At 36.4% G+C, this 21,308-nt stretch overlaps 1 protein-coding gene across 1 annotated transcript in view; it reads left to right on the forward strand.

Moving 5' to 3' along the window:
* Nucleotides 1–21,308, forward strand: part of AKAP9 (A-kinase anchoring protein 9) — a 93,638-nt gene that overhangs the window by 40,164 nt on the left and 32,166 nt on the right. The window contains exons 18-22 of the mRNA XM_085310565.1: nucleotides 1,770–1,910; nucleotides 2,459–2,559; nucleotides 3,296–3,501; nucleotides 12,177–12,388; nucleotides 19,047–19,209. Of these exons, the coding sequence (XP_085166691.1) occupies nucleotides 1,770–1,910; nucleotides 2,459–2,559; nucleotides 3,296–3,501; nucleotides 12,177–12,388; nucleotides 19,047–19,209 (823 nt within the window). The remainder of the gene's footprint in view (nucleotides 1–1,769; nucleotides 1,911–2,458; nucleotides 2,560–3,295; nucleotides 3,502–12,176; nucleotides 12,389–19,046; nucleotides 19,210–21,308) is intronic.

The raw sequence follows: 21,308 nt of genomic DNA on the forward strand, positions 1-21,308 counted from the left end.
AAACCTGTGATGCTGCCCAGCAGCCAGAAGAGTGAGTGAATGCAGATGTATTGTAAACCGTACCACATTCTGGATATGAGGCCCTGTGTAGGATGTGGGCTAGTATCTGTTTAAATCAATGATGCAGCTATGGCTTGAAGTACTACAGAAACCCTTTTTTTTTTCCCCATCCCCTCTTCAGGTCTGAGGCAGAACAGTATCTGCTGCTTCCCACAGAACTTGCATTCCACAGTGCTCTCTTCTCCACTTCCCTTTCCTTCTTCCTGTTTCTGGTCTTCGTGTAGGGATTTCAATGGCTTGAGGGGTCACAAACCAAGCTAATATGCAGAACATGAAGTTCCAGGGCTCGACTTAGCTAGTCTGGTTCTAAGTCTCTGCTGTCACACTGCCCTCATATTCCCTTTTCTTTCCCCAAGTGAGATAATCAATCATGTGGTAGAGAAATTTGTCCAAGGTCTTTTTCAACAGCATAATCTGCTCCTTGAATAAAATCAAAAGCCTGCCAGTCATAGGAAGTGTCTTGGATTGCTTGGATGGACCTAGGCTTTGGAAACTGGCAGGAGTTACCATGCCTGGTTGGGTGGCAACTAGTGGTAAAGACCACGAGGGAAGAGAAATCATTCCAAGTAGCAACAAAATGTTTTGCCCTCTTTTTTTTTTTTAATCATGGAGGGGGCAAAGTTCTTACCAACTATGTTGGAATGACACAAAAGTAGTGTGGTTTGATGTGAAACACCGCTGTGTTTCTTTGCCATTTTAAACTATGACTTGTTATCATTCCACACATACTTACCACAGGCTTTGTGTATATTATGGAACTCATTAGTTTATCTTAATTGTTAAGTCCTTAAAAATATCATTTACAAACTTGTCTTCAAGGATTCCTTTCCTTGATAGACAAAGTGCACAAAACCCAGTAGAATTCATCTTGCCCTGACTTAATTTCAATGTGATGTTACAGAAATGCACATGGAAATGGTAATCAGCAAATTCTAAAGTTCTTTGTTTTTTTATTATGGAGTGGAGCTTTACTGCAATGCTAAGTTCCTTCAGACCTTACTCAAACCTGGTTCTGTTCTGCCTAAGTTTGGTCTCAAGGAGCCTGGAAGTGGTTCTTCTCCAGCAATATCGGATGTCTGTTTCTATTAGCTTCTTTGTAACCCTCTTTCTATCATTTATCCTGACAGCCTTTCCTTTCTATATATACCACCTTTCTCCCYTTGCCTCTCAGTCAGTTTGCAATCRCATCTTTTGGCAGAGGTTGCAGATTTCTGACACTGATGAAAAATATTAAATATGAGCTCTTCTGCTTTTCTGTCATTTTTTTTAGATGTCAAGGATGTTTAGCTATAAGAACTGTTCAGGATTTCAYGTGCATCTTCTAAGCCACGTATACTTCTAGCTCTTCTAAAAGAAGAAAAAGCCTTTGAAGACTTTTCTTCACAAAGAATGTACTTTCATCTATTTCTCTCTCCTGTGTAAAGTTTACGTACTGTAACCTGTAATACTTAGAAATTAACCTTCCAGTTTCCATTGTGATCATTGTGTTTATATGTTGTATGAAAATCTTAAAGATACAAGATACCAAAAATATTTATTAGCTGCATTCAGTTCTGGAAAGCTTTCAATGTTGTTTTAACATTGATGTTTAAAAAAGTGGGCTGAGTGTTCATTATGCAAAATAGATGAAGAATTAGAAGTGACAGGACTCACTAATACCCAGTAGCTTGAAAGATTGAGTGCGCTTCTGTAACGGTTCTGTTTTTTAGCGAGTCTCAATGGAGAATGACAGCTTGGTTACAGAGAGGGAGAAAATGCTTTTGGAAGAACTGGAATCAGTAAAGCAGCATTTTGCGTCTGAAAAACAGAGGCTGCATTGTGAGCTACAAAACAGAAGCACGCAAACGCAGGTAAATATGGACTTTGACTTTCTGGGCAGCTGTGACAGATAAATCCAGTAAGATTCTTTTTGTCTGCTATTCTYTTTGATGTAATACATTTTCCAAATAGGTGTTGAGTATTACTTGAACAGAGCAGATTTAAGAACCAAAAGCTGGTACCTGTAGATACAGTTTTTCACTTCAGGTAAACAGAAGCGAGTTTAGCAGCTTGAAGGTGGGGATTATATTTAATATAGCTCTTTGCTCAGGTAAACGCAGATTCTTGTATTGCTATAGCAACACCAACAGAAAGCACAAGACTGTTTATTTGGCATAAAGTTCTTTCTAACAGGCCCTGCCTTGGATTTCATGTTTTGTTTTTGCTTATACACATAGGAGCTTTTGTATATATTGCCTTTTCTTGATTTCTAATTTCATATACAAGTTTTATTAATGGAACATAACTCATTTAGATTTTTGATTTCATATTCTGCTGTGTATCAGAAGAACATATTGATTCTGGCATGACAGGATTTCTGTCCGTTTTGTCTTCTCTCCCTCTGCAAAAACTTACCCAGAGTGARGATGAAAGCCAAGGCAATGTGAGAGAACACACATTTGAGGATGAAGWTGAAGGAAGAAAGTCTGAAGAAACATCAGCTCTTCTTTCAAAAGAGAGGTACTTAAACTGTTAGTATTAAGAAAATATTGTTAATGTAAAAAAAAGTTGAGTGATGTTCTTGCTATTAAATTAAAAATATTTTGAAGCCTTATTCTGATTGAGTTCATGATTATGGTACTCTTAATTCTGSATAACCATGTTTCTAGGTTTATGTAATCTAAATGAAACAATTTCTCCTCCCCCCCCCCTTTTTTTTTCTTAAGCCTAACTATGTAATGACATAGAGAATAAGCAAAATCTTTGGAAGTTTTACTGTCTTTCATATTCTACCCATATATAGAATTCTATACATTAATTCTATACATGTATAGATTTACACCTATCAAATGTACATATATGAAATACGTTTTTATATGGGTATAATTACTTTATTTGATAACACATTTTGAATATTTTAATTTGTCACTTTGAATAAGTTTATATGAAAACAAGACAAATGTGGACCTCTATCTGTTTTAAAAGAACAACTAGATAAAATACCAAAATAAAAGTATGGGTTTTGATACATATATTTTGTACATCTTTTGTATATATTTTTTAAAAAGATCCAACTTTGGATTAACATTGATGTGCTTTTAATATTTGTATGTTACGTGTCTTTTAGTCTTACAAAACATACACAGATTTTACTGATTCAGCAGGCAACTTTTTTGTGACTGCAATGGTCCATAAGGCATAAAAAGAGCTGTGAAGCAGGGGAAAATCAAAGGACTGACTAGTTCCTATTCTGCAGACATGTTTTTCAGAAGGCTAATGAGAAACTTATGAAGATTCTTTTAGAAGTTGTGAAGACAACTGTGGCCATAGAGGAGACAATTGGTCGCCATGTTCTTGGATTACTGGATAGATCTGGGAAAGTCCAGCCTTCCAAACCAGTTGGATGGGACACAGAGACAGAGGAATCAGTAAAACCTTGTGTCCATGTGGGGTATGAAAAAGGTAACAGTTCTGTGATGTCTTGTTGCATAACTAGTAGCATTTGCACACTTTATTTTTTTACTTAAATACATTTTGAAATTGTTAATTAAAAAGCTTTTTCTTCAACTATTAGTCATTTGAATGCATATAACATCTCCATTTAAGAGATGGAAACACAATCCAGGAGTTGTTTTTGAGCATTGAATCAGGCAATAATGATGTAGGATCCTGTTAGAAAGCCTGCAACAGAATGGGAAAGTGGTTGAGAAAGTCAAAAATAAATATGTTCTTGAGACAGCAAAGGGAAAGAGGATAAAGCACAGCTTCATTTAATCCTGCATCAATCCCTTTCCTCTTTATGCCTGGGGAGCTGGAGTCAAAAGCTGTATCTCTCCTGTTAAACTAAGCCTACGTAGAGATATTGCCATTCATTGAGGGCAGCTGACATGGAGCAGCCTGTATTTATCCTTGTAGACTTCCCAGGCCTCCACAGGGTGGTAGCCTGCAAAATGCCTTTTGTGGGCTGTCCCTGGAGCTTTCTAACTGCCAAGCCATTCCTATCAACTTTTTAGGAAAATGCTAGCTGGCACAGGCATAAAGGAGCATTTTAACAGTGTAGAACAATGTTCCAATGTCTAAGAATTTTCCCAGACACAGTTTAATTTGCTAGGAGAGTGTCTGTTTGTTTTTCTTTTGGGGAAGAATAGAAACTCTGCCTTTTAGCCGTTTAATGGTACCCATGGTACATAAGCAAGTGTAAGGACATGTGCATTCTACCTGAGCCTTGTGGAGAGGCAATGTGCAACGGGTCAGTTCAGCCTAAAACACGTTATATGGCTGGCCTTGTCAGGAGTTTTTAACTATTTCAGTGAATAAGGAAAAAAACTGGAAGTCAAATACTACATTTCAGTATTKGGAAAGTGTATACCATAGGGTAATAAAACAAATGTTGAACGAAGTTGAACTTTACCTTGACTATTCAAAATGTGAGTTAATAAATATTATTGGTTCCCTCTAGCTTCAAATATAGGTCACCTTAAGCCTAGGGGCAAGCTGAGAAAGGACGTATGACTGTATGACTTGCAACACAGTGACATCTCTCTCAGTTGATTACTCAAAGGTTGTCCATGCAGTGAAAAGAAATATGTACAGCTGCCATCTGGAGATTTTTCRAGTTTTAAGTTAACAGCATTTTTATGCTTGTATAGTACGGTTCTTTCAGTAAAAAGCCTCATAACTGTCAACCTTCATACATATTTCACTGTATTTAATTGTGAGGAAAATTACTGTGCATTTGGAAATCTCAGCCCTTTGAGGTTTAGCCTTTTTTCCCTTCAGTTTAGTTTGGATAGCTAAGCTTCTGGTCTTAAGTTGTGGTACTTCTCCAGRAGACCTTAAGAGATTGACAACTGAGATTGTCTTTTACTTTAATTGAAGGAAGCACTACTTTCAAAATGTAGTTTTCTTGTACTTTACTTCTGGGTGGGAATGAAAGGAGTAGTGTTTACTTATGTTAAAACTACTGAGAATAAGTATCTTCAGCCATTGCCAGCTGTCTACCACATTGCCTCTTGTAGCAAAATGGTAAGGTTCAAAGTTTACCACCTCCTGTTGTGTTGTGAGGTAGAATCAYAGAATCAGTAAGTTTGGAAGGGACCTCTGGAGATCATCTAGTCCAACTTCCCTGCTCAAGCAGGGTCATCTAGAGCATGTTAGACAGGGTTGCATCCAGGCAGGCCTTGTGAAGTCTCCTTCTCTGGAGATATTCAGCCTCTCTGGGCAGCCTGTCCCAGTGCTCCATCACTCTCACAGGGAAGAAGTTCCCCCTCATGGTCAGGCGGAACTTCCTGTGCTTCAATTTCTGCCCATTGCCTCTTGTCCTGTCACACGGGACAACTGAAAAGAGTTTGTCCCYGTCCCCTTGACACCCTCCCTTCAGGTACTTGTACACATTGRTAAGATCCYCCCTCAGTCTTCTCTTCCCCAGGCTGAAGAGGCCCAGCTCTCGCAGCYGTTCCTCATAGGTCAGGTGCTCCAGCCCTCTGATCATATTTGTAGCCCTGCGCTGGACTCTCTCCAGTAGCTCCATGTCTCTCTTGTCCTGGGGAGCCCAGAACTGGACACAGGACTCGAGATGAGGCCTCCCCAGGGCTGAGKAGAGGGGCAGGATCACCTCCCTCGACCTGCTGGCAACAGTCTTCCTAATGCAMCWSAGGAGACCATTGGCTTTCTTGGCCACAAGGGCACATTGCTGGCTCATGGTCAACCTGTCATCCATCAGCACTCCCAGGACCTTCTTTGCAGAGCTGCTCTCCAGMAGGTCAGCCCCCAGCTTGTACTGGTGCCTAGGGTTATTTCTCCCTAGGTGCAGGACCCTGCACTTGCCCTTGTTGAACCTCAGGAGGTTCCTCTCTGGCCAACTCTCCAGCCTGTCCAGGTCTCTCTGRATGGCAGCACAGCCCTCAGATGTGTCAGCCACTCCTCSCAGCTTGGTATCATCAGCAAACTTGCTGAGGATGCACTCTGTCCCCTCATCCAGGTCATTGATGAAGAAGTTGAACAGGAGTTTTATGTAAATGGCATTTTTAGATAAGTTTTCTATATTGAAAACAGCAGTTTGTAAGTGTTCTCTGTGCTCGTTGTATAATTGAGCTGTAYAAAAAACTGATATTTTCACAAAATATATTTCCCAAAGAAAAGAATGTTTTCTGTTTATGAAGGCTGTGATTACAGACCGTCACAGTTAATGTCTTGTMTTATTACCTAGTGCATTCATAAAACCTAGTTCATAGCGATAGCGTGCCTATTCATAGAACATGTACTATTGGCTTTCATCTCCYCTAGTTTCATTTGCTGAGAATATTGCTCCCTATTCTCAGACAAAAATCACATAAATATGTACGCAAAATGCTGGTACCTGATTGCTGCCTTTCACTACTGAAATACATACTTGCTCTACACAGGCATGCACAACACAATAAATGTTTTTGCTTCTTGCCTGCTCCTGCACAAAGATGTCTATACTTGTTTTTTGTCATTATTGTCATTAACAATTCTTAATGTGGATTTTATGTACACCCTCCCACATAAACACATATTTATTTATACATAAAATATATAGGAAAACATTCTTAAAAAAGTACCTGTATTTGATTTTTAGGTGGGTATGTATGCCTGGCTTTCATGATACTATTCTCTAAATGCACAACAGGTCCTATAATTGGAGTGTGTTGTTTTTTTGTTTTTTTGTTTTTTTTTTTTTTAAGAAAGCRTTTTAGTGAAAGGGTAGTCTCCCATATAAAATGGGACTTTATGCTGTTCCATTCCATAGTCAGGAAGTTTAACAGTTTTAACTCTTAAATTTGTTGAAGTGGATTTTGAAGAGGGTAGGTAAGATTCACTTCTCCTTAGCAAAACAATTGTCTATTGCTGTACTGCCCCCCCCTTAGTACGGATGAGAGTTGTATTTGAGTATCAGCCATCCACGTAGCAGTTTATTTTGGTATTTTTTTGCTTGTTTTCTTACATACAGAAATAATTGTATTTAAAAAAAAGAGAGAGAGAGAGAGAGAGAAGTCAAAGGAAATAGGGAGGATTAATGAAGACCCAAGGTTACTGTTGTTGAAATGGGTGGATGTAGAGTTTGTAATTTATTTCTGAGGTAGTATTCACAGTTCTCTTTTTTTTCCTTCCAAAATAATACAACAGCAGCCTTGCAGAATACATAGTTGTACCACTAGGGTCAAGGTTTATACTTGGTGTTTTTCTGTGATTGTATTGGTTCATCAGCTGAAGCATTTGGTGCTGCGCCAAACAGAAGYACATCATGAACTCAATGTTTTCAGTCAGAAGACTGTTGTTATTCCATTCCTATACTCTACTGAATGGCCTGAGGGGACTTGATCTTTTTAGAATTTTTTCCATTGTTTTCTGGAAGTAAGAAAAAGCCACTGCTTTTATGTTTTAACTTGTGAATGTTATTGTATTTTCCTGGCCAAACAGATCTCCATTTAAATCACTTAGGAAATTGGTAAGAATAAATTTGTGCAAAGAAAAATCTAATAGTAAAACAGAAACATTGATGTGTTTAAGTGAATTCTCTCTGACCTTCTGAGTGCAATCCATACTTAACAACAAGCAAAGCTCAGGTTACTATTAGAACATTTGCTGAGTTTTCCATCATTTAAGAAAAGCTGAATCATTCCGGTCCACTTACTTACAACCATAATCTGATTTATAGGGCATATAGAGGTTTATCTGGGGCCTTGGCTAGGTTATCAGTTAACATAGGACTTCATTTCTAACATCTTGAGTAAAGTTCAAATTTCAGCCATAAAACACATCATATGAAGGGAATAGCATTTGTGCAAAGTAATGCAGTGAGTTAATCGCACCTGGAGGTCAGGGTGCTGAATCGTGATGGCAGAGCCAGCAGGCTTTGGCGTTCCCTTCCTCTGGAGGACAGCTCTCCTCTAAAGAGTAGAGGCGCTGCAGACGTCGCTGGCCGCAGGGACGCCTTTAGGTTACTGCATCCCTTGAATATCCAAACTCTCTCACCTACTTTTTGGGCTCCTCGTTTCCAAGCAGTGTAGGAGAAACAAGTGTGTGAATAGTTTTATTCACTGAACCACCATCATACAGACTTTCTCATTTTCAGCTTGTAACCCCGGACCTTAATTTCTCCAGTGGAATCCCAGCAATAATCTGCAATGTTAGCTCAACTGTGACACAAAATAAATAAAATAGGTATTGCTTCATAAATGTCAATCAGCAGCTCAGAAACAACCTCTGTATCTAGACTTCTGTATCCAAGGTCTGCATAAGCACTGTATATCTTTTCTTAAGACTTACTGGGCCGTGATACCTGACGTGCTGAACTGCAAATCTGTGGTGCAGGAGACAATGTAAACCTTTTCTGTTTGATTACAAGGAGTGAGTTTACACATGGAGAAGGCATTTTTATTCGTACCAATTATATTTTCTTTATTATTTTTATGTCAGTGGGGAAAAAAAACTGGGGAGGGAGAATATAACACTTTTGCAGGGGATGCGTGGGGTGTGCTTCAATAGCACCGTAAGGATTAGTACAAATAGGAGCAGGGCATTCAACTGTCAGGGAGTTTTAAAAAGACTTAACAGCATTTCTGCACTGGAGAGAAGATTTTCCTCCACTGAAAATCTTCTGGAAAGATGCTGTCGCGTAACACTATGATCCACTAAAGCAGATGGTTTTCAGGGGAAATTTTTACTTATCCCTTAGGAAGACACTTCATGTGAATTCCTGTTGTTAAGTATCACCTCRTAGAAGTAACGTTATGAGCGTCTATATTTTTCTTTTTTCACCATTTTTTTTTCTATTTGAGTTGCCAATCCTACAGTATAAATGAAATTACTACATTTAAGCTTTGGGTGTGTTTTTGACGCTTTTTTTTCCCCCTTCAGTTATATTTGAGAGCTTTGAAGTTTCCACATACCAAATTATGCTTTAGGTGACAGCTCTGCCTTTCTTTCTTCATTTTTTTATAGTTATATTTCAGTTAAATTCTGTGGTTTTTAATTCTGGGATCTTTTTGCATAACAAAATTATCTCTTAGTATTGATTTTTTTCTGGATAAATAAAAGAAGGCAAATTACAAAAGAACTGACATAAGTCAGATAGGACTTTAAAAATCTTGTCATTAAAATCTTGTTATGGAGGCCATGTTTTACTCTTCAATTACTGGCAAGAAAGGATAATAATATTAGTGGCATTATTAATGTAAGAGTTATTCCAGACTTAACTTTTAAATGATGACTTTCTGAGCAAGCTTCAGTATTTTTAAGTTTTTCTGTAAAAGCCAGAATTTAGGATGATCTTATAACAGACTGCACATTTTTGCAGCTATTTTGCAAAATGTTTATTTTTGGATTTGATATATACTCATCATTGCACAAATCAATTGAATTTCTCAATCAAATAATTTGCTAAAGCATAAGGGTTATAGGACACGAATTTTAAACTAGGTTAAAGTTATCTACATTGAGCTTCACTCTTCATTGCCAAGACTTTGTCCACGTTTGTGTAGATTGTGCAAAAACTAATACATTGCTGTTTTTATTTTATGTGGCTTGTAGCTGTGCTACTATACTGTGCACTTTATTTTGTGAGATCTCTGAAGCTAAGCAGGTCTTTTGCTTGGTCAGTACTTAAGACAGGTGACCTCCAGTGAACATCAGGTACTACTAAGCATGCTGGTGGCTCAGGAGGGACTATGATTTCCCTTAACTCAGTCTTTAACCAGTGCTTTGGTGCAACGTTTGGAAACACTTATCCTTTTAAATGAAAGTCCTTTCTACTCTGAGGATATTAAAGCTTCTCGATCACTGCTGACATTTTGAGACACCTGGAGTCCTTTAAACGTAGGTGTTGAGCAATTGGAATGCTATTGAATTAAAAGTTGTGGAAGTGTTCCTTGGCAGCCAGCCATACCTTGCAGGAAGGGGGAATCTTAAGGTGTTAGGGAAAACCTTTATTCTCCTCCAACACATTATCAGTGCAGAAGTAGCAGAAAACGACTGCCAGCCACTGCTAGGGTAACTCCCACTGCAGCAGTTAATGAATGTAGTTCCAAAGTGCAGCACTGGAGTGTGCTTTGAAATCCTGTGTAAAGGAAAAGTGCCATGTGAATGTATGTTCTGCTCGTCTAGTTACTCATTTCTTTCATATATAAATTGTGTTTCTGGTTTCATACTCTGGAGTATGAAAAATTTTTGTATAGTTACCCCTTCAAAATTAAAGGAGATATGAATCACTAATGATATAACTAGAAGAAAAAATTACTAAATACACCTGTATTTTATAAATGTTGGTAATTATACAGTAAAACTAAACAAAATCTTGCCAGATTAAATTTGTCAAAGATTGGTTTGTTGTATATGGGTCATACGCAGCTGTGGCCATAGTGGAATAAATGYGGAAATGTGTTATTATCATGATGTATGCAGAGATAAAAGTAAAACTAGATGATTAATCATATTGTAAGTAGTTAAAAGAAAAATAAAAACAGCCTGAAAATTAAAATCTAACATTTCTTGCTGGATTCAAACAGCATCAGCAAAAGAACTGATCCTTCCAATGTTATTTGGATATTTGTTTAAGAGCAAATATAAGGAAGTTGTCCCCTACAAGAATGCTAAATACAATTTAAAGGCAATTTGTAAAATTTAACTATTAAAACTTCAGTTTGAATTTCTGTAGCTAAACAAACAGTTCCAATTCTACTGTCATTATTCATGGAATAACCAGAAACTTACAGTGAAAGATAACCATAACCCAGTATTGTAATTGTATTGCCAAACAGTTACGGACTACTCTTAATTCATTTAGTCATACCACTGTTTCCTCAAAACAAAGCCTTTTTTAGAGAAAATTTTGAGGGAAAAATTCCCACTTAACTCTGTATGAGGAAAAAATATTGTGCTTTTTGTGACAAGAAAGGAGACTTTSGTGTGTAGGTCAATAGCTGTCATTTTTTTTAAAGCTGGATGCTGTATTAAATGTGTCTCATTACCATGTAGTAATTACTGAACTTTAGAACAAGCCTGAGTCGCATATGAAATATAAACACTTAATTAAAAAAAAAAAAAAGTTTTAAGAATTGCTGAAAGATACTTCAGTAGAACATGATATCATTTAAACAACTTTCCACAAAAGRATACACTTTTATTCACATTTCAAATCAAATAGTCTAGTGAGATAGCACTTTTCATTTTTAAAAACACTGAATTGACAATAATTATTTACTGTTGTGATGCACTATTGTATTATCATTTCATATTGGAAGTGTGAATTTTTTTTTTAAGGATTTTAAAACATCTCAGGAGTATGTTTTCACTTGTAGTATGCTTTCACTTGTATTACTTAAATGCAACCCTGAATTCTAGATATGCAAATTTAATGTTTTCTAGTTTAATTGCTATCATTTTAATACCATATGCAAACTTTGTCTCCTCCTTTTCAGACAAAATGGATAATGCCCTTAAACTGAATCAGACCTCAGGAATTTTGAGAAGTAGGAAGAGGCCATACTGCCCATCAGTAAAGATGGTTACAGTTACCCTGCACTTTATTTGATTTGTTCAGCTATTTTAATCAATGTATAGTTCATTAATAATAATGCTGAATTTTGATGTGTTCTGTATTCTAGTCTATTTGTTCTGAAAAGCTGCCTCAATTACATTACAGGGGAACTGCCATTTCCCCTTACTTGCTTGAGTCTGTCTGTCTGAATTACTGACTTGAACAGGTCTATGTTAATGAACACTAATGTAGTTGGTCACAGCTAAAACAGTGATTGACTGCGTTATTTTACCTTGTTAACGTTTAAAAGCCAATTTTGCAAGTCATTATTGCAAGCTGTGGAAAATCATAAGGATTAYTGATAGCAACACAGGTTTGCCAGATGAGATACAGAGCTCAAAAGCAKGCTGAGAGGATGTCTGTTAGTATCTCCTTTTATCTCTCCCTTCTGCCTCACACATTTTGTGATTCACACATTCTGTATCTTGTTTTAGTATATAATATTTCCCCTCTGTCTTTGTGATTAGTACAAGTATTCTAAACATTTTAAAACTTAACTTTCTAATCATACAGGTTTTCATGTTTTGAAGTTTTCATGTTTTGAAGCTATGTAAAAAGATAATTATTTTATTTTCAGAGTCGTGTTCCTCGTATCATGATAGTAATATGGGAGTTGATGATATTAACATGTGGTCAAGAGCAACAGATGAAGGACTGCTGACCCAACAACTTGCAGAAAGTGGAATGGAAATAGATCCTGAAAATGAAGAACTAGTTCTGAATGTTAGTTCTCGACTGCAAGCAGCTGTTGAAAAACTTCTGGAAGCTATCAGTGAAACTTCAGATCAGGTAGGGTGATATAATGGTAACATGCTTTGAATCTTGTCTTGGTTTATTTTTTCTCGTTAATGTATTTTTATAAGCCCAAAATCTGTAGGATCACTTTGAAAGTTAAAACGGGATTTCAGTTGCATAAACCCAAAGAAGTCTGCTTCAGCATGACCTTACCTAATGAATTTAGAGTCACACTGGAGATCTGTTTTGGAGTACAAAGAACTRCATGCCTGAATTTAGATGTGTTTGTCAGTGTAGGGCACTCTTATTACTCATGCCGGTCAGCTGCATTCTGTTGCAACCCAGAGGATCAGATGGAGGGCATCAGAACATCATCTGTCTTGTGAAGTGTCTGGTACTTGTGAAGAGGGAACTGTGCCCAGTTCTCTTATCAAACATTTTAGTCACTTGACTACTCAGAGATGGAGATTTACAGTCTCTTCCAACTGTGATTTAAAGATGGTAAGTTATACACATACCCACCTAGAAATCTGTGGTCCAGCAATCTGATATATACAGGCCTGTGATTTGTATGTGATCTCCAAGGAGGAGGCAGTGTGCAGGTACTCCTTTCTGTTTATTACAGCTGTTTATTTGCATTTTAGTAGGATTTTAGTTGCTCTTTGGAGTACAGTTTACTCTCCCTGTTAATTGAAATGAGAGTTGCATACCCAGCTCACACTGCTCCTACCATGTGCTTAACTTGTAGATGATGTAGGTCTCAATATAAAGTTACCTAAGCGCTCTGTATTACACTGTTTGCATAAGGAACTTAAACTACCTATGGATTTCACTTAGGCTATGATTCTGCAAGTTCTTGCACATGTAAGTACAGAGGGATGATCCTGGTTGACTAAGGCTGTTCATGTACCTAAGTCATTCCTTTCAAAGTATTAACAGACCAGTGCTTTAGGTCTGGTTCTGGTTTTCGCAAAAAATGGCTAGCATCTAAATCACATTTTTTTGCATTGCTTTATATCAATACCAGATGAGACTAACCAGATGAATAAGTTTCAGTGAACACTCTTTTGGGTTTATTATTTATATATTTTATTATTATTATTATTATTATTATTATTATTATTATTATTATTATTATTATTATTATTATTTTGCTTTCATGAGGGCATTTGAGTGCCCAGACCACACTCACTGTACTGAGGAGCTCTGAAGTTCCTGTTTCAACATTGTTAATTGTAGTATATAAAATTCTGGGAAGGTCATATTGCATCTGTTTTTGTGAAGCTTTATTCAACATTTTTTCGCATCTGAGAAATAAAYAGCTTTCCCTCACTAACCATAAATTTGGAGAATTTGGAGCATACCATTAAAAATGAAAATAAGTAATGAATTGATAAAGACTAGAAGTTGCTTTTGTTTTTGTTAGCCTTTCAGATTAGTATATGACATGAATCGCTTCTATACCATAAAGTAAACATACAGAATGTAAAAGATACTGGTATTATCTTAATTTTATAAACCTTATGAGGGTACCTTTTTATTCTGGTCTTATCTTTTGTGGTCATCAAAAATAGCTGTATATTTCCCCATTATACTGGTTCCCAGCAGTTCTGCTATTCACAGTTTGCTCACATTTTCATTACCTGTTCGCTGGGCAGTAGTTATGTCACATATATACTTAAAAGCTAGAATTATTTTGAACTATATTTAAATCTTACTGAGTAATTTAATGGCAAAACGTATGTTCTTTTCTCACAAAACATGAAGTATAACAGCAAATAGCAATATCTAGTTAAATTATAGAGCATTAACTTTCCTTTATTACGGTTTCAACAGTAATGATACTATTTCTTTTGGGGATGCAGCAAATACTGTTGGATTGAGCAGAAATTCATTTCTTAATGTCTAGTGTCTAGTTTACCTTGTTGTATCTTAAGTACTAGACTAGCTTAGGATTTCAAATTGCGACAAAACAGTAATGTGACTAGCTGTACTAGATCTGTACTAGCACTGGCACAGGTTGCCCAGAGAGGTTGTGGAGTCTCCTTCTCTGGAGATACTCAAGGCCCGCCTGGATGCAACCCTGTCTAACATGTTCTAGGTGACCCTGCTGAGCAGGGAGGTTGGACTAGATGATCTCCAGAGGTCCCTTCCAGCCTTACCGATTCTGTGATCATCCTGTCTACTCTCAATTCATTGTCTCTTGTGGAACTTAATATTTTGAGCCACTTATTTCATCTGCCTGAGACTAGAATTCAAAAGTGATGGTGTGCTTCATGCTACAGGCCCATCTATTAGCTTACCTAGTAATGATGTTAGTTATTGTTGCTTTCTTGCCCCTGAGTGTAAAAGGTATAAATCATAACTACTAGAAATGAAGGAGAAAAGGGCTATAATCATGAAAATAATATGAAAATCCAGCTGTCTGATATTTAAAAAGTATTAAACATTTATTTGAATCTTTTGAGAAAGTTAGTACTCTTTTTTTAAGACAAAGATAAAAGGCTACATTATGAAACATAAAAGTTACGAAATAATTTAACTACAAATTGAACAAAATACCCTCTGGTTTTCTAAAGCAGTTACTCAGGTGAGTCACAAATCAGTTTCTGCTTTGCATTTGTTTGCAAATTGATTCTGCATCAGCTCTTTCTGTTCAAGCCAAGTGCAATTAGAAAAAAGTGGTTTCGAGTTTTTAGGGTGGTTTTTTTGTTTTATTTTGTTTTTCAGTTTAAGGTCCAGAATTGCATATCAGGAAAGGATACACAGATAGTATAATATACGTACTTCTTAAAGTTACTGTTAGAAATTGGAAGCAAATCTGTCTATATCATCTGTTCCTTAAATACCAAAGAACAACAACTGCAAAGTAATTAAGAATTCATATAGTAATTATAAATGTATTATGAATTATTTATTCCAAGAAGGGGCTGGCTTCTTCTGAGCCATTTGTTGCTAACCTTTAAAAGGAAGTTTTGTTCCTATCCCTAAATTACAGTGTTTTTGTGAATGACATTTCTACAGTAAATTTTTAGTTTTCGTATCAATGTAAATAATCAGAATATTCTAAACAGTTTATTTCTGTTTATTGTCAATTGATCAAGAAAGTTTATTTTCTCTTCTTAGCTTTGTAGCTGAGACATTGCCAATACTGGCAAGAGAGAGCTGTATTTTTGACTCATGCACATGCAACATGTGTGCATGCTAACACGTTTTATTTCATGAGAAATACAGGTATCCAAAAATGGATTTATCTCTGATGATAAATTTAAAAAGTAAATAAAATGTTAATCTGTTTACACATTTTCCCGTAGTACTTAGTATAAATYTTGATATCTTTTCTGACTGCTCTGTAGAGATACATTGCAAGCATTCAGGCTTGTTCAATTTGCAGTGCCTGGTGTATGCTTATTGAATTATATACAATTCCTGTGTGTATCTAAGGTTTGCAGATGACTTTACAGTTATTTTGAAATGTTCAAAACTGAATACTTTTTTTTTTCACTCTGTAATATTTTATAATCTGCAAATGATTACAGGCAGAAAAAATATTTAACTTTTTCTCTTAATTAATCATATTTTGCATACAGATACGTACCTGTTTCCTAAAACAAACTTAAAAGAGAGAGAAACTTGGCAGACTCTTCAAAGTAGGTATTTGAAACCTGTCTGAACACACACTTTCAGAGCTGAGGCGCAATTTGAATCGTTTCAGGCCAAGCTTGTAGTGGGCGTATTAATTCAAATTCCACCTGCTGGAGTTATGTATAGGTAAATAAATCAAGCCACTCCCCTGTCCTCTTTCTGCAGCGAGATATGAGCAGGAAACATTTAAACTAGCTGAGTTAGAGAAAGCTCTTCCTGTTGATTTAACTCAAGGAACAAGAATCAAGTCAAATAATGACAGACCTGTATTTCTCTTGCATATGCTGTAGTGGAGGCTGAAAATCATTGTTAGTTTCTGTTCACGCACAACGAAATCTTGCTTCCTTGCCTCGGAAATCACCTGGCAGCTGCTGTTGGAGGACTTACGTTGCTTTTCACATGAAACTTCGCTAAGAAGGATTTTTAGAAGTGACCCTGTGAAGCTTTCTTGGACAGGTTTTCTTGTTTGTTTTGTTTTTGTTGGTGGTTCTTTGATTACTCTGCTCCTGAATTACTCTACTTGTGAACGTGATCTGAGGCTTCCTGGTGGTTTTGAGTTGTGTTGTTACTGGTAGTACTTGAGCCAAGTTTTCAGACCTTTAAATGCCTGTGTTCTGTTGCGGATTTATGTTACAAGTTTCTAAAACCAGCCTAGCTAGTGCAAAATCCCTGTGCGACAGAGAAGACGACACTAACGGTAATACTCTGCAATGGATTCTTACCGCACATATTGGGCCTCTAATTTATTTAGTGGTTTGTGGACTGAAGGCCAAGAAGAAAATATATATGAGGTTGAATCTCGTGTGCCTTTACCAAATCCTTTTCCTTTCCCTGAACACTTGGATGAGAATAATTCTGTAGTTGTAAATACTTCAATTTTTCACTTCAGCCACAGAAAAAATGGGCACATTTTAAAAGTTGTCTCTCAGATCTCCTTGCCTACACCTCCCTATTCGGTGAGTATGATAGTTTTTAAAGGAAATTGTATTTTAACCTGCTTAAATAAAAGACAATTAAGTGAAAACTAATATAAACTTGTCTCCTTATAGTTAAACTTATTATGGACTGCTAACAGTTTTTTTTTTCCCAAACAGTGTTTACTAGGCACTGAAAAATCCCTAGTTTTTAAATTTCTGTTCATATCTGACAAAAGAATTTTAACAGATGCAGAAATACATTGAAATTTGAGTTCTCTAATATAGATAACTTGACTGTATCTACAGATACATTGTATCTGTATACTTAACATTTTTCTCCTTATGATCAACTTAGGCTTCAGGGCGGGTGTGCAGTAGCTTTTAGGCACTGAGTAGTGACATTAAATAGCGCAACTTTGCTAATGGCTTCTAATGGTAACGGGAGGAAATGTTTATTACTTGAACAATCACATATTTATCTTGTTAGTACTGAGAAGAGCTGGAGAGTACCCTTTTTTTCTGCATTTTAGTTGGAGCATTTGATGCATTTGAGTAAGCCATTTTGTGGCTGTCCATGTGCAGTAACCCTGTTATATGTTTTTGTTTTAATTGGCATAGTCTTTCATGCAGCACTTCAAAACATGAAAATATATTAGGAACAATCTGTGGTTTTAAAAAAGTCTCAAACCAGTGCAGATACTCCGCTGCCTTTTTACTACCTCCTTTTTACTTGACCTCGGCAGAGTAAATAATTCAAGGTGGTCCCTATCTAAAAAGGAATGCTGAAGAAACCAAATCAAGTCCTTAAATTCAGCATATCATAAAAGAGAAATTATTGATTAATCAGCTGTTCTTTTCAAACTGTAATTTTATTTATAAAATGAACAATTGTGTAGTATTCTATAAAATGTTTCTAACCCATTTTTCAGAGATTACAGAGACTGTAGTAAAGCAAGTTCATTGTATTCATAAACTAAACTGGAGATGGAGAGAGCTTTTATTTTTGAAGAAACAGAGAGATAGACTATTGCATAGAAACAGTAGCAAAACCACTGAAGTTACTATATTACAAATATCGTCCAATACCTATAATATTAAAGAGAAGTAAAAATGGGGGAGGAGCAGGAAATATATGTTGTTTCATTTTCTGAGGTTGAAGTGTTGTCTTATTTTGGATACTAGACACATGAAGAACTCATGCCTTGTTCAGCTCTGACAGGTCTAATGCCTTTCATCTTGTATTTCTGTGTCCCTCTGGAGGACAGATGTAGACAGAAAATGTTAACAGTTGAGAAGTATAGATCATCTTGGTTATTGATACCAGTTTACTGTTAGGCAAGACAAACATTTGATTGAGACTTCCAACATTATAGTAATGATATTTCTTTACTGTTTTGCTTTTGTAATTCTGGTTTTGATTCTCTTTTGAAATTATCATTTTGAGTATGTCTAAACTGAGTGGCAAATGTACACTTCTTTTATGCACTTCAGTCCTGGTTTTCCAGTAGTTTGGGTAGTAACTTAGTGATACTGTGCTACACCTGTGGTAATATGCATTAAATGTTAGCTTATCAGATGGAGAGAGAGGAATACAAAAACCCTTAGTAGTTCTGCTCTGCAGATGCAGTTGAAAACAGCATTCCTGTGCTATCTTGTTGGTTGAAAAGTATGGTGTGGTCAAAATTTACGTTTTCTTTATGTCTTCGTTTTTTTATTCATGCTTAAGAGCAAAAGTGACATCGCTTGTGTCAATTTATATCAAAAATTCAACTAATTTTGGCCATTTTAAGGATATGACGGATGATAGACAGCTTCTGTGCATATTTAGTACAAAACTCTTATGTAAATAAAGGTGAATCTAGTGTAAACTCATAAACGAGAAGTTTCCGGAACAAAGACACGGATTTAGTCATGTGTCTCATGCAGTACGCTATCCTGATGAGTCTGTTTGCTTAGGTTTCTGTATTGAATCAATTTTCTTATTGTAGTCTGTGGGTGTGTGTTCAGTAAAGAACTTGTCAAATGCCCCCTGAAGTTTTGTTAGACTTTTCGTAGGAACTGTGAAACAACCATTAACTTAATATAAACGATAGAATAGTTATTTATCAGAAATTCTTTAATTGGATCTCTGTAATTTTCTCTTGTGGTAGCTTGAACATGCTAGAATTACTCAGACAGAACTCGTGCGAGAGTCCTTCAAAAAGCAACAAGAAGCCACAGAATTTATCAAGTGTCAGGAAGAGCTGCAAGAGCGTCTTAGTGAAGAAAGCAAAGCCAGAGAGCAGTTGGCTTTGGAGCTTAGTAAAGCTGAAGGTGAGTAGCTTCTTTGAGTTGATGAACTTTTCATTCATTTTTTATACTTGTCCATGTTTTATAACTACTGCATTTTATTTCATGCAAGAAATATATTTTTATTTATTGGCTAAATAAATTGCAAATTAAAAGAGAATTGTGAATTTTAGAATGTTATCAGCTTTCTAGATAGTTATGGCTGGATTTTTCTTATTATTCAGCAGTGCAGAAAAGAATAAATAAAAAGAAGGAAAAATAACTAGACATACGAAGTTTAAAAATAGCACTAAAAAAGTAGAAGTAGCGTGACACATGAAGAAAGACAGAAGAAAAAGCATGTGAACTATGGGTGTTGTCTGTAAACTAGCCATTCCACTCAAAACCTCTCCTAAACTTCCCAAGCCGCACCTTTCATTTTCCTAGCTGATGGTGAGATTATTTCTTCTCCATGTTCCTAACTCAAAGGCATAGGACAACCAAGGAAGTTTCCTATGCTAGCAAGGCATAGAAGAGCCAAGAAGTGAAACTTTCATCTCAAACCCTGGGAGTACAGTTAGCCATCCTCCTCCAACCTCTTCCACCTTTTAAATTTACATTATTGTAAAGTAGACAAGATGATACCACTTCCTTGTGGCTTCAGTGGCTCTTGATAAAATTTAAAAATTTCATAGAATCAGTAACGTTGGAAGGGACCTCTGGAGATCATCTAGTCTGACCCCCCTGCTCAAGCAGGGTCACMTAAAGCATGTCAGACAGGGTTGCATCCAGGCGGGCCTTGAGTATCTCCAGAGAAGGAGACTCCACAACCTCTCTGGGCAACCTGTTTATGACAGCGCTAAGATAAAACTAAAGAGGCATACATGAAAAAATCTAATATATTCCTTCATTACTTAGGGTAAAATTATTTTAAATTGTTGCAACATAGTCAGAACTTGTGGGGGRAAAATTGTTGTTGTTTTACGAAGTCTAGCAGCCAACTCTGGGTGCTCTGGAAATGCTGTTTAAGAAAAGTAGGTTATATAAGTTGAGGTTTTCCCTGCCACTGTCTGAATCACAGTTAGTTTCATGCGAGTGTAAAGGTTTGCAATGACCTGAAGTGGCACATTCTGAAACACGCTCACCTCAAAACTAGGTAGCACATCTCAGAAGCCATGCTTGCATTATACTAATTAATGGAAAAATATTCTAAATTTATGCCAAAAGATATAATTGTATAGGTATTTCTGAAACTTGAAGTTTGRGGGTGCATGGCATTTATAAATTTGTGCCCATATATCTTTGTAGCAGGTTGCTGTGGAAACTGATACTTATGGAAATCTCTTGCTAATAACATGGAGCAACCTAGTCATTCATTACAATGTCAATAATATCCCCAGACTGGAAAGCCTGAACTATGCCTCTGACCTCATTAAGGAAAGCAAAACTGGTTTTATTTCCACAAATTACTCAAATGTAAATGTTAACTTAAATATCCTATGTATACCCAGGGATTCTGCAAGAACCTGAGTTAATTATTTAAAGTAATTTTTTTAAGGCCATGGAAGACTAAACTGTATCAACTTTGAAATCAAATAATAGCATTTCCTAACTCTGTCTCATTTGGAAGTATTTTTAAATGCTTGAATGTGTGTTACTATCCTTAAAATTAATTTACTTCATTTTGTACAGACAAACTTAAATAGTAACAACTTACAATCATTGAATYACCAAATAGTTGAGGTTCGAAGGAGCTTCTGAAGATTGTCTAGTCCAACATCCCTGCTCAAAGCAGGGTCAGCTTGAGTAGGTTGCTCAGGACTCTGTGCAGCTGGGTTTTGGATATCTTCAAGGATGGAGATGCCACAACTTTCATGGGCAAGTCTGTTCCAATGTTTAAGCACCCTCACAGTTTAAAAAAAAAAAAAAAAGAGAGAGAGAGAGCACGAGAGAGAAAGAAAGAGAGAGAGAGTTGTTTCTTATGTCTAAAAGCAGTTTCCTGTGCCCATAGCCTCCTTTCCTTAATTCCACACAACCATGAACAAAAATGTAAAAACCTCAGTCTGAGTTTGACAATATGACAGTGATAAATTTCAGTCTGCACTGTGTTTGAAGTCATCTTTTTAAATGTATTTTCAGCAGGA

Source organism: Rhea americana, unplaced genomic scaffold (assembly GCF_003343005.1).
Source record: "Rhea americana isolate MKP2758 unplaced genomic scaffold, rheAme1 scaffold_32, whole genome shotgun sequence".
Taxonomy (NCBI): Eukaryota; Metazoa; Chordata; class Aves; order Rheiformes; family Rheidae; genus Rhea; species Rhea americana.